The 16,189-nt window shown below is 39.6% G+C and overlaps 1 protein-coding gene across 1 annotated transcript in view; it reads right to left on the reverse strand.

Moving 5' to 3' along the window:
- Positions 1-16,189, reverse strand: part of cacna1db (calcium channel, voltage-dependent, L type, alpha 1D subunit, b) — a gene marked incomplete at both ends in the record, with an annotated part of 115,923 nt that overhangs the window by 59,239 nt on the left and 40,495 nt on the right. The window contains 7 exons of the mRNA XM_080015348.1: positions 1,952-2,026; positions 6,955-7,124; positions 9,039-9,142; positions 11,656-11,852; positions 13,354-13,506; positions 14,210-14,352; positions 14,875-15,014. Of these exons, the coding sequence (XP_079871474.1) occupies positions 1,952-2,026; positions 6,955-7,124; positions 9,039-9,142; positions 11,656-11,852; positions 13,354-13,506; positions 14,210-14,352; positions 14,875-15,014 (982 nt within the window). The remainder of the gene's footprint in view (positions 1-1,951; positions 2,027-6,954; positions 7,125-9,038; positions 9,143-11,655; positions 11,853-13,353; positions 13,507-14,209; positions 14,353-14,874; positions 15,015-16,189) is intronic.

A 16,189-nucleotide genomic window follows, 5' to 3' on the forward strand; every position in this document is an offset into this window, starting at 1 on the left:
GGAAAATAGATGTAGCGTAGAGGTAGACTAGATGCAGAGTAGAGGTAGAGTGGAGGAAGAGTAGAGTAGAGTTGGACTAGATGTAGAGTAGATGTAGAGTAGAGGTAGAGTAGAGGAAGAGTAGAATAGATGTAGAGTAGAGGTAGAGTAGATGTAGAGTAGAGGTAGTAGAGGAAGAGTAGAGTAGATGTAGAGTAGACGAAGTGTAGACTCCCCTGTCCCTCTCTTCTGGAGGAACAACAGATCTCACTTCTTGTTTTGTTTAACTGATGCTTTGGCTGTTCAACTGTAGGGTGTGTACACAATGGAACTACTACTGACTTACACACAGTCACTGTGGTAAAACAGACCCACAGAGCTGCTCCTGTCGGGTTGTGCTGGAGCTCCGAGATTAAAAGCATTTTGAGGAACTGTTTATCCAGACTGAAGTGAAACAGCCCGGGCTGCGTGTCCAGATGCAGTGGATACGCAGGTTGACATCATAGAAAATCAACAACAGTGAGAGTGATAATAAGAAAAGATGGACGGCCGGCGACAGCAGGGCTGAAATGGATGACGCAGAGATTGGCCGTTATCGCTGTCTTACAAACAGTAAAACCTCTCAGAGTTCAACAAATCAAAACCTTTCTGGCCACAATGTCTGGTTGGACAAATATCCACATGTTCACTACAGTAAACTGTGCTGAGAGCGTGGTGATTCATCTCATTTTAACACGGTCACCGGGGATTTATAGATTCATAAACAGAACAAAGTCAACGCTGCCAACACCAAACAATACCAAGACATTGGAATGTTTGGATTTTCATTCAACAGTAATTATTCAACTTCATGATAAACACTTTTTATCGGAAGTGAGATTCCTATTTTTAGTTGAACTTTATTTGTTCTGCATGAATTCCCAGTTGACGTGTCGCCATCAACAAACTGACACTAGCAGGCCGTGTCTTGCTTTTCATCAGGGAAGGGGAGGTGATGAAGGACTGTGCTTACGTGCTCTATTCAGGTATTTGTATTTTAACTTGAGTATTCCAGTAATCCGGTTTCTGGTAATGTAAATGCAAAGCAGTACTTTTTATTCTACTATATTTATTTGCAAATACCTGAAAGCACGACTCGTTTTTTCAAATGATTTGAAAAGATCCGGGTTGAGTATTTAACTTTTATAATTAGTTTAACCAATAGGATTTTATCAAGGATAAACTGTGTCTTAACTAGGAATAAAAGGTCATTGTGTTTAATAAAAAACACTTTTCATATCGTTACTTTGCTACTTAACTAAATCTCAAGTAGTCTATTTTTACTTGAGTGGAATATTCAATGGAGTTCTTTCACTTTTAGCACTGAGTGCTGTTTTATAAGAATGTTTTTACTTTTATTTGAGTGTAGGATGTGAATATCAACCACTGCTGTTCGTGGACTTTATGAGATTGCTGGTATGAATAATGCTGAATAATACACTGAAATACAATGAATACAATTAAATTAAATTAAATTACATACAATTAAAATGTTTTTTCCTATGGCTTTATGCTGCCTAGCATAAACAGCTTTTTTTTAATGCACGTACAAAATCTAGCGAAAACTTTCTAATTTCTCTGATAAACCCAATTCTCTGGCAGAATGCTGGGATGTGATGCAAACGTGGCGATGACTCATAACACAGCAAGCAACAAAGAGCAAGGCAATGCATTAGCAATGAGGAGCGAACCACACACACACACACACACACACACACACACACACACACACACACACACACACACACACACACACACACACACACACACACACACACACACACACACTATTCATCCATGAAGGGCCCACTTATACATGTTCACAAGCTCACTTGGTTCAACTCTCTCTCTCTATTTCTTTCTCTCTCTCTCTCTCTCTCTCTCTCTCTCTCTCTCTCTCTCTCTCTCTCTCTCTCTCTCTCTCTCTCTTTACCCTGTGTTTCTGTGGACTGGGTGAACCAGCCAAACATCCCTCTCTTCTTCTCAGTGAGGTCGGCCAACGTGACCCCTTGGAGTTACAACATGCAGTTTACAGAGTCAGACAGCAGAGGGAGTCGGAGTCAGAAGGCAGGCGAAGCAGAAAACACAGTACAAACTACAGTCACAGCTATAATACAACATACACACACTGTGTTCCAAACGCCTCACTTGTTTACTACTGTACATAGTAAAGAAATGTGGGAAAAAACAAAAAAGGTAAAAAAAATGAGTTTTTTCCCTCCCCCCGGTTCAAAATAAAAATAAAAATAAAATAAAAAATAACATTAACCATACTGACGAAAAGTGCAAATCTCACAACACATGAAATAATCAAAATATATAAAATTATTACAAAATAATAAATTTGTTGTGGACCCCTTGCAACTCCTTGGCAGACCCCTAGGAGTCCTTTGACGTGGACAGAATAGTTTATCAATTTGTTTTTGCAACTCTCTAATGAGCCACCTACAATGTCAACTAGTGATTCATTGGGAACACAGCCTCGGCCTCCTTGTCCAGTTATTTAAATGTTTATATTATTCAAGGGCACTTGATTATTTAATAGACTAAAATGGAATGCAGATTCCAGGTGAAGGCGTTAAGGTCTCTGGAAGTCTCTGGAATTCTATATTCATACATATGTTATTATGGATGGTTGGTGCCCATGGTTGGTTGGATGGTTGGGGAACTTTAAGGCAGCGAGTGTGTGTTTTCTGTACATGGAAACATGTGTTGGAGGGAGAAGACACCTCTGCAGAACTCAAATTAAGTCAACACAAAGGACAGGAAGAAGAAGACGCGGAAGGAGGAGTAGAAGCCGCTTGCTGTTCCACGAGGCACAGCAGGAAACTGAAACAGGATTAAGGAAAGAAAGGTTAACGGATTGAGGGATGGAGCGGTGCCACGGAGGAAGCAGAAGGAGAAGAAGAAGAAGAAGAAGAAGAAGAAGAAGAAGAAGAAGAAGAAGAGAGGAGCTGGTCAAGGCACTGAAGCAGTTAGAGGAGGCAGCAGGACAGAGCCGTGCACGTCCTGTACACGCACACGCACACGCACACGCACACACACACACACACACACACACACACACACACACACACACACACACACACACATACACACACACAAACACAAACACACTACTCTACACTGTCAAACCGTGCAGTCACTCAAACGACACTGAAATCTTAAGGATCTGCAGATTCTGATACCAGCACAATGTTTTTCTCTTGAACAACTTTAAAAGAGATGTTAATTGATGCACTTTGCTTTAGAAGAGCCATGCTAGCTCTGCTCTCCCATCTGGAGGTTTTTTTCCTGCTTCTGAAAAGTTTCGAGCTGCGTTTGCATTTTGCATTTATATTTCACTATTTCATCATATTTCACTCCCCTCTCCTCCTCTCAGACAGTGGCCACACACACTGCTGCTTCATGTTGTTGTCATGGTAACGTTAGGCCAGTCGCGGCTACTATTCTCATCACAGAGTTTATTTCTCTTTACGTTGTATCACAACAGTATTTCAGTGATATTTTATTCTGCATTTGTTAGAGGATCGGATTCTTACTTTTTCTTCCCCTCCGATGCCCGATCTAGCAGGTCCTTCTCTCTTTTACTGCATTATTACATCCAAATATTTTCCTCTACCCAGCATTCTTTGCTGGCACTGGCACAATACCTATACTGGGTATCGGACTGGTGCCATCTCTGCTTTAAAGCAGATTAAAATTTATTGAATGTGGGTATTTACACAAACCACACACACACACACACACACACACACACACACACACACACACACACACACACACACACACACACACACACACACACACACACACACAATAGATCTGAATCTAAATATTTAACCACAAACATTGCAAGCCAGTGCTCTCCATATGGGCTCCAAATGACAGCCAACATGAAAGGTGACATATGTATGTATATAGTATATATATATACTGACTATCTATATACACTGTGTATACCTTCACCTTCCATGTCCAAATCCATACATATCCACCAAACCATTTCAAACAAATAGATTTAATCTGATCTGCCATTCTCTCTGTAATAGTAGGAGACTGAGTTAGAGAGACAGAGGACAAAAACAAATAGAGAGAGCGAGAGAGAGAGAGAGAGAGAGAGGGATAACAAAGACAGACGGACAGACAGACGGACAGAGAGCAGAGCGATGAGACATTGAGAGGCATCATCCTAGATGAGTAGATGTCTACCATGTGGGAACTGATATAAACTTGTCGTGGTGTAACTATCTGTATGCTCCTCTGAATTAAGGATTTTAAAAGGTCTGTATACAATAATCAATGGCTACTTGGGTCGTCAAAGTAACACACGCTTCCTTTCAAAGTGATCAGAGTTCTAAGTAAACCAACAGACATCAAACATCATCGATTACGGATTTCATTTGTTCATCTTTTATAAATGTTGCTTCAAAGGATTGAAAGGCGGTTGACCGAGCGATGAGACCAGCAGTGAACTTCATGACACTTTGGTTTGTGTCAAAATCTTCTTCAAAACATCAATTTAGTTCAACGTTCAGAGTCTTGGACCCAGTGCATTTTATCATCATAGCAGGGGGGGGACAAAATATTATTGAAAGTAACAAGTTTGGGATTTTGTTTCATCTGTTTGGCAAATGTGTATGTCTAGTGTAGACTAGACACACACACACACACACACACACACACACACACATACAGACAACCATCGTCGTTGTGTTTCCATGGTAACACATCAACTCAAGTCCTCAGCAGAGTAATGAACAATACCTCAAAGGATACACCTCACGAGTAAACTGCAATGATAGTTCGAGACCCTAAATAAATTGATTAAAAATTGATTATGCAAATCATGAGGTACTTATTTGTACATATTGGGGATGAAATGTCAGCATGTCCCAACATCACTGCCACAACTAAAATGAAGTTGGTGCAGCCACTATGCCGAAAAACAGCTTGTAAACAATTACAATTAAGCAGGAGAGATGTCCGTTATTAACACCACAACTCAAAAGGCAATTTCGATAATGACATCAAATTAATATTATTTTTGAATGAAATTATATGTTCTGGCGTACAAACCCGAACACAAAATGACTTTTTGTTTCTTTTGTCTCAGACCAGACAATCCTAGACAAAAGGGAAAAGGGTATATAGATGTTGCATAACATGTAATTCCCTGTTTATTATTTAAACTGGCACTTAAATAGATGTTTGACTATTGTCCAGTTGTATATCTAAGTATTGTTTGATTTCATTGTTTACAGAAAGCAAATTCAACATATGGCATTATTGTACTTGCTGTCTTGTCTTTCCTTCAGTTATACCTTCTGACTGTGCTAATTAGTTAGTTAAAAGACTAAAAGGCATTCAATTACAAATGACATTATACAATTAGTCTCATCCTGCGGGGAGTGACAGTGCTCTCGTGGCATTTGGTGGATAAAATAATAAACCACTAGGGAGCTTAAGATTATTCTCGTGCAAAACCTGTGATTCTCTGCTACGTTTTGTTGCACGCTGCATTTTCTCAAGATTCATTTTCAGATTTCACTGTTGCTGGGCAGATTAGTGGCAACCTGAGCTGTAAATGAAGACAAAACTGCATCATATGCATCGCTCTACATATCGGACACATTAATATCCCATCAGTGTGTGGCTCATGATTCTATCCTGGACCTCTTCAACTTCACAAAAGATAGTTTCAAAAATTATGGAAAATCCCGCCTCCATTAATTCCTGCAGAATCCAAAATAATCGCCTTTAGCATGTGACACCCAATGACACCTATTAAACGTTTTCTGAGTATTTTCGGCCATCAAACGACTAGCTTGCTCCAGAAATGAAAAAAAGAAAGATATCAAGATTTTATCCAGAAAAATATTCTCCTCATGGGGGATGTGGTTGTAGGGCCTGCACAGTAGTTTGGGGATGTATCTTACATAAAGGGATTTGGCTAAGAAATAATTTAAATCAGTCATTTATGACCTTTTCTCCTAATAAAGGTAAGACACAGAGCGGAATCTCCCTTTAAGTAAGTCAGGGCTGTGACAGTTAGTAGGAAATTGAAAACTGATGAATAAAAATGTTGGAATCAGTTCTTTCTACCTTGTGTATTTTCCTCTGAGCCATAACCTGCACAGTTCTCGCTCCACTGGCCGTGACATAACAGATAATCCTGCTGTCAGTCCCATGTGAGTGCTTCAGGAAGGGTGTGTGTGTTTTGTGTGTGTGTGTGTGTGTGTGTGTGTGTGTGTGTGTGTGTGTGTGTGTGTGTGTTAGTGTGTGTGTGTGTGTGTGTGTGTGTGTGTGTGTGTGTGTGTGTGTGTGTGTGTGTGTGTGTGTGTGTGTGTGTGTGTGTGTGCGGGTGTGTGTGTGTGTGTGTTAGGAATAAATGCAGCTTTCACTATGAAAAAAGAAAACAGCCTTTATGTGTATTTGTTTGACGTCTTTTCACTCCATTCACATCTTGACAAAGCACAATGTTTGACTACGTCAATGTTTATGTGCTTCATACTCAATATATGTTTGGACCTGTTATAAACAACAACAATAGTAACAATAGTTTTACTCGGATGTTGATGTGTTAGTGTCGAAAGGTAACTTATTTTTACTGATTTGTATAAAAATGCCTTTCTATATCAAGTTTTATGTACACAAATTTGATATATTTATATAAAAAAAATATTGACAATATGAAAAATAAATCAATCGCAGTTGAGCTGTTTGAAAATAAGATAGATGTGAAGTCACCTGCAGACGGGCTGTCTAGGTAGACTGAAATAAAAAAGTAAGACAAATACACTGAATTGAACACCACAAAAGCACATTTCAACATAACAGTGAATGTAAACACTGGGGCGTTGTTTCTCGTCCGACCCCTCGCTCTATAAAAGAAGAAACAGCAGCCGTCAGTCAGAGGTCGGGGGGGAAACTCACGGTTGCGTTTTCCCTCCTCGTCCCCCTCCTCCTCGTTCTCGGGGTCAATGTCCTCGGCCTGCGTGATCCAGTCCAGGTAGCCCTTCAGGTCCTCCTCCAGTTGCTGCTTCTCACGCAGCTTCTGGAAGTCGCCGCGCGCCTTTGCTTTCTCTCGCTCCTTCGAAAACTCTCTGGAATATGAAGGAGGAGAATTATGTGAATCAACCAGGCACAAAAAAAACAAACAGAAACCCCAACATTGAAAATGAGTACTTATTAGTTACTTATTTTTATTAAATGCCTTTTGCCTGTTTGCTTTTTTCTTTTCCTTTTTTCACAACATCGGCAGAACCTACAAACACGGTTGCGTCCTCTTTGAACTGGTATGTAACAAACACCTCGTGGTTAAAGTTTCATCCAAATCGATCCACATAGCAGAAATTAGCGAAAAACCGACAAAATTTGATATATATCACAGACGCGGTCCAATGCATTTCACACAAAGATATGTCCAACCCGGCTAAAAGTATCTGTAACACAATAATGACAGAATCTACGAACACGGTTAAGGTGATGTGACATCGGTATGTCACAAGGATCTCGTGGTTTAAATTCCATCCAAATTGATCGACATACACAGTAGATATTAGTGAAAAATCCAACAACTTTGATCCCAAATATTCAGCTGGTCCTGCCTAACTGACAGGTCAGTATTCGTAATCAAAATGAACAAGATGAGATTTACAGTAAGAAACTTGATGACGTCATCATACTACTTACTATAAATGTACAGATTCCGATTGAGGTGTGTATTTACGTGTGTATTTATGTACCTTCTAACCTGGTCGATGCCAGTAGATCTGTTCGATTGATACTTTATCTCCGTGGTCAACATTACTTTGCCACATTAATGAAAAATACAAAAAAAAGTAATCCACAAAACTTATGACGACATCGGGACTGAGTGATGCGTTCAAGAACCAGCAAGGGGTCGGAAAAATAGAGGCCGTGCAATGGTAATTAATGTAAAATGTGAAAATGTAATCAGAGGAAAAAAGTCTACAATTTAATTATGTAAATTCGACTGATATCATAAATCTACATGAAGATGTCATTATTGACGTATACGAGACATGTCACCTATCGTCAATCGACTCCAGAGGTACTTATGTACAAAAAGGTAAGTTATAATGAAAATATTTAGTTTAAAGTAAAAAATATATATTTTTTAATAAACGTCATGTATAAACATTTTCATACACCTAAACTTAACAAACTTTGATGAAAAGGCAGAAAGTGATTGTAGTATTGAATAATTCTTCCACAATAATTCTAATGACAAATTAATGTTAAAGTTCCATAAATGTTGTATGTATTGTATGTGTAATATAGACAAGTAATCTATTAAACAAAATTTTCCAATAGTAGATTATTAAAAAATACAATAAAGTAGTAATTACAACTAACATGTATTTATATATTTGTAAAATGAAATGTATTTATTGTTATTGTTATGAAAAGTGATTACAAAAATTGTTTTTGTTATTGTTGCAGATGCCGAAAAATAGCCGAAAATCAAAGACAATAAAGAAGCCATTGTCCAAAAATCCAGTCGTCAAGGTCAGTCACCATCTGGTTAAAATGGAAATGCTTCATATGTAATGCCATGAAAGTTTGATTCGTGGAATTACATGAACGTAACTACATTATGTTTATAAGTTCAGTAGATTTCGCTGCATTATACACAAAAAAAATGTAACACATGCCTAAAACCAATAAACTGACCGTGGATTATATTGCTGCCTGCAGCTATATTTATTGTTATTATTATTATTATTATTATTAGTAGTAGTAGTAGTAGTACTAGTAGTAGTAGAAGTAGTAGTAGTAATAGTAGTAGTAGAATTAGTAGTAATAATGAAAATAATAATATGATTATTGTTATTAATACTATTATTATTCTAATTATAATTTTATTAGTATTTTATTATTATAATTATGAAACTTGACATAACTCTAACAGTGGCCATTAATGTGAGGACGGGTTTGAGCAGAAGTCTATGCGCAACACACACACACACACACACACACACACACACACTTACCCACTCAACACTCCCAAAACCAGGTTGAGAACGAAGAAGGATCCAAAAATGACCAAACTGACAAAGTAGACCCAGGGCAACTCGAAACCCATTGCATCATTCATCTGTCAGAAAAAGAATAGATGACAGAGGAAAAAGGAGTGTAGGAAAAAGAGGAGGAAAGAAAAGTAAGTGCAAAGGAGAAGGAGAGTGAACACCGAAGAAAGGAGGGAGAGTTTTTATTATTTAAATGACACTCGTGAATTTTTTTTTATAAAATTGCTCATAATGGGAAACTCAATTGAACACCCTTCAAATAAATTGATGCAAATAGTGATTAAGAGAGACTGAACCTGGAGAAATGATTGATGTAAAAGAAGAAAAAAAACTTGGAAATGAAATGCCTTGGACTGAATTTTTCATCCAAGCAGCTTCTCCAATATTGGATCACATTCAATAAATTGGATAAAATTGAGATTTAGAGCTCCATGTCCCAGGTTCCAAACGCTGATCACCAGCTCATTATTCACATCACAAAAATGAAAATCTATCTATCTATCAATCTATCTATCTATCTATCTATCTATCTATCTATCTATCTATCTATCTATCTATCTATCTATCTATCTGTCTGTCTATCTATCTATCTATCTATCTATCTATCTATCTATCTATCTATCTATCTATCTATCTATCTATCTATCTATCTATCTATCTGTCTGTCTGTCTGTCTATCTATCTATCTATCTATCTATCTATCTATCTGTCTATCTATCAATCTATCTATCTATCTATCTATCTATCTATCTATCTATCTATCTATCTATCTATCTATCTGTCTGTCTATCTATCTGTCTGTCTGTCTGTCTGTCTATCTATCTATCTATCTATCTATCTATCTATCTATCTATCTATCTATCTATCTATCTATCTATCTATCTATCTATCTGTCTATCTATCAATCTATCTATCTATCTATCTATCTATCAATCTATCTATCTATCTATCTATCTATCTGTCTATCTATCAATCTATCTATCTATCTATCTATCTATCTATCTATCTATCTATCTATCTATCTATCTATCTATCTATCTATCTATCTATCTATCTATCTATATATCTATCTATCTATCTATCTATCTATCTATCTATCTATCTATCTATCTATCTATCTATCTATCTATCTATCTATCTATCTGTCTATCTATCTATCTATCTATCCTTTCAGCCATATTTCTTTTGATTTCCGGTTTAAATATTTCCTGTCGGTTCACCTTCACCACTTAAAGACCTTTGTCAGAAAGGAATCGCCATGGCAACACATAGCAGCGCAAAGGAGAAAGAGTGTGTGAGAGAAATTGAGAGAGAGAGAGAGAGAGAGAGAGTGAGAGAGAGAAGAGGTGAGGGGAGGTTCTGAATCACGATGGGTTTGATTTCATAAATCCAGGGTCTTGTCAACAGCAGCATGTGGGTGGATCTGAGTCAACTCTGAAACAATGCAATGTTGCAGATTACAAGCTGTGGGTGGCTCCAACCAATCAGGGCCATCTGGAGTAGTTTGGGACTTGAGTGATCATGCAATGTTTTGGGAAAAATGTGGATAACTGCACTTGTCCAGTGAAATGGGAAAGGCTATTAGAGAAATGAATTGTTTTGTTTGAAAATGTTCACCATACCACTAAAACCCTACTATGTATAAAAAAAGGTCAATCCTCAGACATGTTTAAAATTATCCAACACAAGCAACATTTTAATGTCATCCAATTCTCCTATGTTAAAACAATGTTTTCCTCCTTTCCTCCTCTTCCTCTCCTCTTGCCATAACTAGGCACAGTCATTATAATATATAATCATTTTATCAAATTAATTTGAGAATGTGAGTATGGTCATATTTCCACTTCCTCCACCTCTTCTTCCCAAGAAACCTTCTTCCTTTTCTTCCATTCTCTATAATTTATCCAGACATTGAAAAACAACTGTAAGAAATGATAAGGCACCACATCAGGATATTTTAATAATAAGTACATTTTTAATTTAATTATATATTAGGTTTTACAGGTTTGTAGGTTTTTTATCTGAATATGGAACTATTCTCTTTCCTTATTAAGGAATTATTTTTTTAATTATAAAACCCTGTGTGGTGTGGGGTTGATGTGGTTTGAGCAGCCACACCTGTCCTGGGTCTAGCTAATTAGGGACCCAGGATCATACCTGCATACCTGTTGCCTGTTGGCTGGTCTAACAAGCAACAGGTAAAACCCCCATCCCCACACACACTCAGGAGAGAGGAGCCCTGTCATGACCTGTGTGCATCTGCTCCGGGGCTTGTTCTATCAAGTAGCTATAAATTCTGTAAACGTAAGTTTACCTAAGTATGCTAGAATTAAGTACAAATATTTATATCATATCATGAGGTCTTTAAAACTAAAAGAGTGGAGTTGTTCATGTGAAACGAGTCAAAAGTTTAAAATATATGTAAAAAATATGTAAAAAAAAAAGTTACAGAACAAGTTGCTAAATTTGAAAATATTAAATAAAATAATAAAACAATGAAAAATAAAATAACAAAACAAATGGAATGTGGAGCCGTTTGTGGAGTCTCTTCTTCTGGTTCCAGTACATAACTTACTCTTACCCAGTACAGCACCTCGGTCCAGCCCTCCATGGTGATGCATTGGAACACGGTCAACATGGCGAACAGGAAGTTGTCGAAGTTGGTGATGCCGTTGTTGGGACCGTTCCAGCCGTCCCTGCAAACCGTGCCGTTCAGAACACACTGGCGACCGTGGCCCGACACCGCACAAGGGGTGGGCTCCTCCTCCGCCAGGACCCCTGGGTGGGAGGGGCGGGGGGATGGATGGAGGGAGAGGGGTGGAAAAAGGGAGGTAGGGAGAAGGCGGCGGAAAGGGGGGCAGGAGGCAGGAGAGGAGAGAGGATGGAGAGAGGAAGAGGATTAGAAAGGGAGAGAGTGATCGAGGGATGAATGGAGGGATGGAGGGAGAAGGAGGGGGAGAGAAAGGGGAATGGAGGGAGGAAGATGATTAGGGAGGGAGAGAGGGAGGCAGAGGGTTTGAGGGATGTATGGAGGGTGGGAGAAGGAGAGAGGGAAGGAGGGGGAGAAGGGGTGAGAGAAAGATGGAGAATAAGTAGAAGGGGCAGTGGGAGAAGGAGAGGGGGGAGGAGGAGAGAGCAAGATTGGGGAGAGAGGGCAGGAGGGAGAGAAAGATGGAGAGACAGAAAAAAGGGGGAAAATGAGAGGTTGGGGAGAGCGAGATAGAGGAAGGAAATATAAACAATCATCACATATTACTCTTACATCTTATACTACTCCTCTTGCAATGTGTAGTCTACTGCTATTGCGCGCGCGCACACACACGCACACGCACGCACACACACACACACACACACACACACACACACACACACACACACAAACACACACAGGGATTACATCCAGCTTCCATCTAGCTGCGTTAAGACCTTTCCACTCAATGAATGATGCTCATGACACACACAAACACAACGAGAGAGAGAGAGGGAGAGAGAGAGGGAGAGAGAGAATTGACAGACTTATCCTTAGGCTTGGGGGATTGGACAAATATATCGGCGATCGTCTCTTTTGGGTTATTTTCTTTCTCAATTTTTGTCCTTTTATTTTGCTAATTTAATCGTCTCTCTCCTCGAGAATTCAACTCGACAAATAATTAACCTGTCTTTAACCTAGTGTGTCGCCGCTGACAATGTTACGCATCACTTCTCTGTGTCATTTACTTCCCAGTGAAATCACATGCGCTGTTTATTTTATTCGATAGTCCTCGCTTTTCGCAAACCAGGTGGCTTTGAAGTCACATATGTGTGTGTGTGTGTGTGTGTGTGTGTGTGTGTGTGTGTGTGTGTGTGTGTGTGTGTGTGTGTGTGTGTGAGCATGTCTATCAGGGGTAAATGGATTGGTTCGCTATTTTCCAACCCAGGTCTTATTAAAATGTTGGTTCCCATCAGTTATAACTGTTTACAGCACCACCTAGCTGAATACTTTACTGTTGAGAAACTTACCACTCTGCTGAAGATTCTCACTGTGCTTAAAATAAAATAAAATTAACATGAACTTATTATCTATTCATTTCATCATCTTACACAAGAGTGTACGCTAGAGCAAGGGCGTGTTTACATTCCAGCCAGATACCAGTCATCTAATCTCGGGTATTCCTCTTAAATACGCCATCTGTGGGCCTATGCGGTTTTCTCAGCTGGTTTCTACCCAACGTTACACCACGATTTGTTTCAAACAAACCCAGACCTTCCTTCCCTCATGGTCCTCCCATCATGTCCCTACCTGTAGACACCACGTAGCAGGTGGTGTGCATCTTGCCGATGAAGAGCTCCAGGCCAATGATGGCGTAGATGATGATGACGAAGAGGACCAGCAGAGCGATGTGGAGCAGCGGAACCATGGCCTTGATAATGGAGTTTAGGACGACCTGTAAACCTACAGGCAGCCACAGAGGTACCACTCAGAGTTCAAAGGAAAGGATTTCAGAAAGCAACACTGCACATCGGAATAAACGACTTAAAAAGAGAAGAGTATTAAGAAAAGGCACAAATACAGCTAATAGAGCGAAAAGCCCCCTCCAGCATATTTATATTCCACAGTGACGACATATAAGTCATTCAGCACAAGTTAAAGTAAAAGTAATTTATACAATTTTCAAGCTCTTGTTAGACCAGTACTTGGCACAAAGTGACGAATGATTATCAAACCTGGCATAAAACCACCTATCCCACCTAACGACAACGTTTGAGACCTCAGGTTTATTGAGCAAATCAGCAATTTTATCCTCATTATCAGGTGAGGGTGTGGGAGAAAAATCCTCCACCCCTAAAAAATTTGTTTGAGTGGTTGCTGGGTTCACTTTTGCCATTATGCTCCATAGATAGCAGCCTAGATGGGGGGGGGGGGCATCTTAGTCTCATTTACCTACCCCTGTACCCTGTGACACCTATGAACACAGATCATCATCATATCAACGGTGGACAATGGTGCCCATTCCACCTATGTCTATCTCTATCTATACTCAATATATTGATGAAAATATATGATATGATTGTTACATTTGTCAATATAAAGACATAATACAATATTAAATATTAAACATTTGTCTCATAGGGGTCGATGTGGGGCCTCCACTCACTGGGGACTCCAGAGACGAGGCGGAGGGGGCGGAGGACACGGAACGCCCGGAGAGCCTTGACGTCGAAGCCCCCCGGCTTCCCCCCGGTCTGGCCACTGGCGTCTGCATCTTTGGTTATCAACTCCAGCACCACGCTGAATAACCTGGGGAGGAGGCGAGAGAGAGAGAGAGAGAGAAGAGAGAGAGAGAGAAGTGAGGTTTGGGAAGAGGGTACAACAACATACAAAATTACGTTTGAAATACCAAGAGACATTGTGCGAAACGGAGATGGAGACGACGTGAGATAGACATAGATAGATGGATGGATGATAGATAGATAGATAGATAGATAGATAGATAGATAGATAGATAGATAGATAGATAGATAGATAGATAGATAGATAGATAGATAGATAGATAGATAGATAGATAGATAGATAGATAGATAGATAGATAGATAATTTTGTTTATATAGCATGCGTTGGGAGCTTAAATCTGTATGAACTCTGCCTCCTGTGTCCTTTGTGGTTGAGTGTGCATACATCAGTGTGTGTGTGCGTGTGTGTGTGTGTGTGTGTGTGTGTGTGTGTGTGTGTGTGTGTGTGTGTGTGTGTGTGTGTGTGTGTGTGTGTTGTTGATGTGTAATTCTGTGATTTGTGTGCGGATGTACTTCACGGAGGACTCACCCCACTATGACAATGACAAAGTCCAGCATGTTCCATCCATTCCTGACGTAGGAGTTCTGGTGCATGACCAGACCATAGGCGACGATCTTCAGAAACGTCTCTATGGTGAAGATGATCAGGAAGGCATACTCCACTGTCTCCTGCCCAGAGGAGGAACAGGAAGGACTCCCATCAGACACGGCTGAGCGAGCCCTGAGGTCTGGAGCAGGTCAACAGCAGCAAACATGAGCAAATACCAAAGTGAAGAGTGAAATAGCAAAGCGTCAACAACCATTCAAGGTGTTTGGTTAAATCCTGGTAATATTCTACCGGAGCCCTCTGGAGTGAACAGTAACGGAACAGCCTGTAGCACGAGAGTTGCTGTAGAATTTCAATTCATCACAAGTTACGTGTGGATCTTCAATTCAAAACTCTGCATTCCACCGTCAGCACTTCTACTTTTAATCAGTTGCACAAATTTTAGATATTTTTCCAGTTTTAAGATCCTCAACAACAATGAGATATGAGTAGGCTGTAGAATAAGAGGGATAGGGAGTCGCGCCAAGACACGTGCACACACAGACTCATTAGTCTGAATGAAGCTTCCTACAGTCACGGTGGGAGGGACGGGATTTCAGCTTCAGCACATGAACAAATACATTGTCTGAGATTATTTTTTTGTGTTTGCACCAGCAGCGACAGCAGTTATATACACACCTCTCCACACTGTTTTTATAATATATATATATATATATAAAGCATTCAGACATAGCACCAGTTTATTAGGAATAAGTACACAACTTTGCCTCATCAGAAGACAAGACACCATTCGTCATTCAAAATTCAGAATGTATAAAAATAATCAATCAATCCAAATGAAACAACCCAATCAGATACCAATTTCAGATCCATAAATTCAGTCGGAGGGTGTATTTACTTTCAAGATGAGGCCATGCTTATCTGCCACCATGTTTGTTTGTAAATAGGAGACAACTACATTGATGGCAAATATTCCATTTTACACACAGTAGGGGTTGAAAAGAGAAGCGTCTTAGCTCTGTTCTGTGAAGCAAACCTCATTGACACTGAACTGGAAGAGATGGAAAGGGTGAGTTTGAGATGACACCAGGGAATCCTCTGGGAATATGAGCACATTTTCTGGTTCAGCAGCAGCCACTGAATAAAGCTTGATTGAGAGTAAAAGTGGAAGCGTCCAACGTCAGTGACCCGTGTGAAGAGTGACTTCAGAGGTTCTACTTTTGGAAAGGAGACGTCAAAATAGAGCCAAATGAACAGTTGAGAGTCACGGAAAATAAAACCTTCCGCTCACTGTGTT

The sequence above is a fragment of the Zeus faber genome, assembly GCF_960531495.2.
Source record: "Zeus faber genome assembly, chromosome: 15".
NCBI classification, from domain to species: domain Eukaryota; kingdom Metazoa; phylum Chordata; class Actinopteri; order Zeiformes; family Zeidae; genus Zeus; species Zeus faber.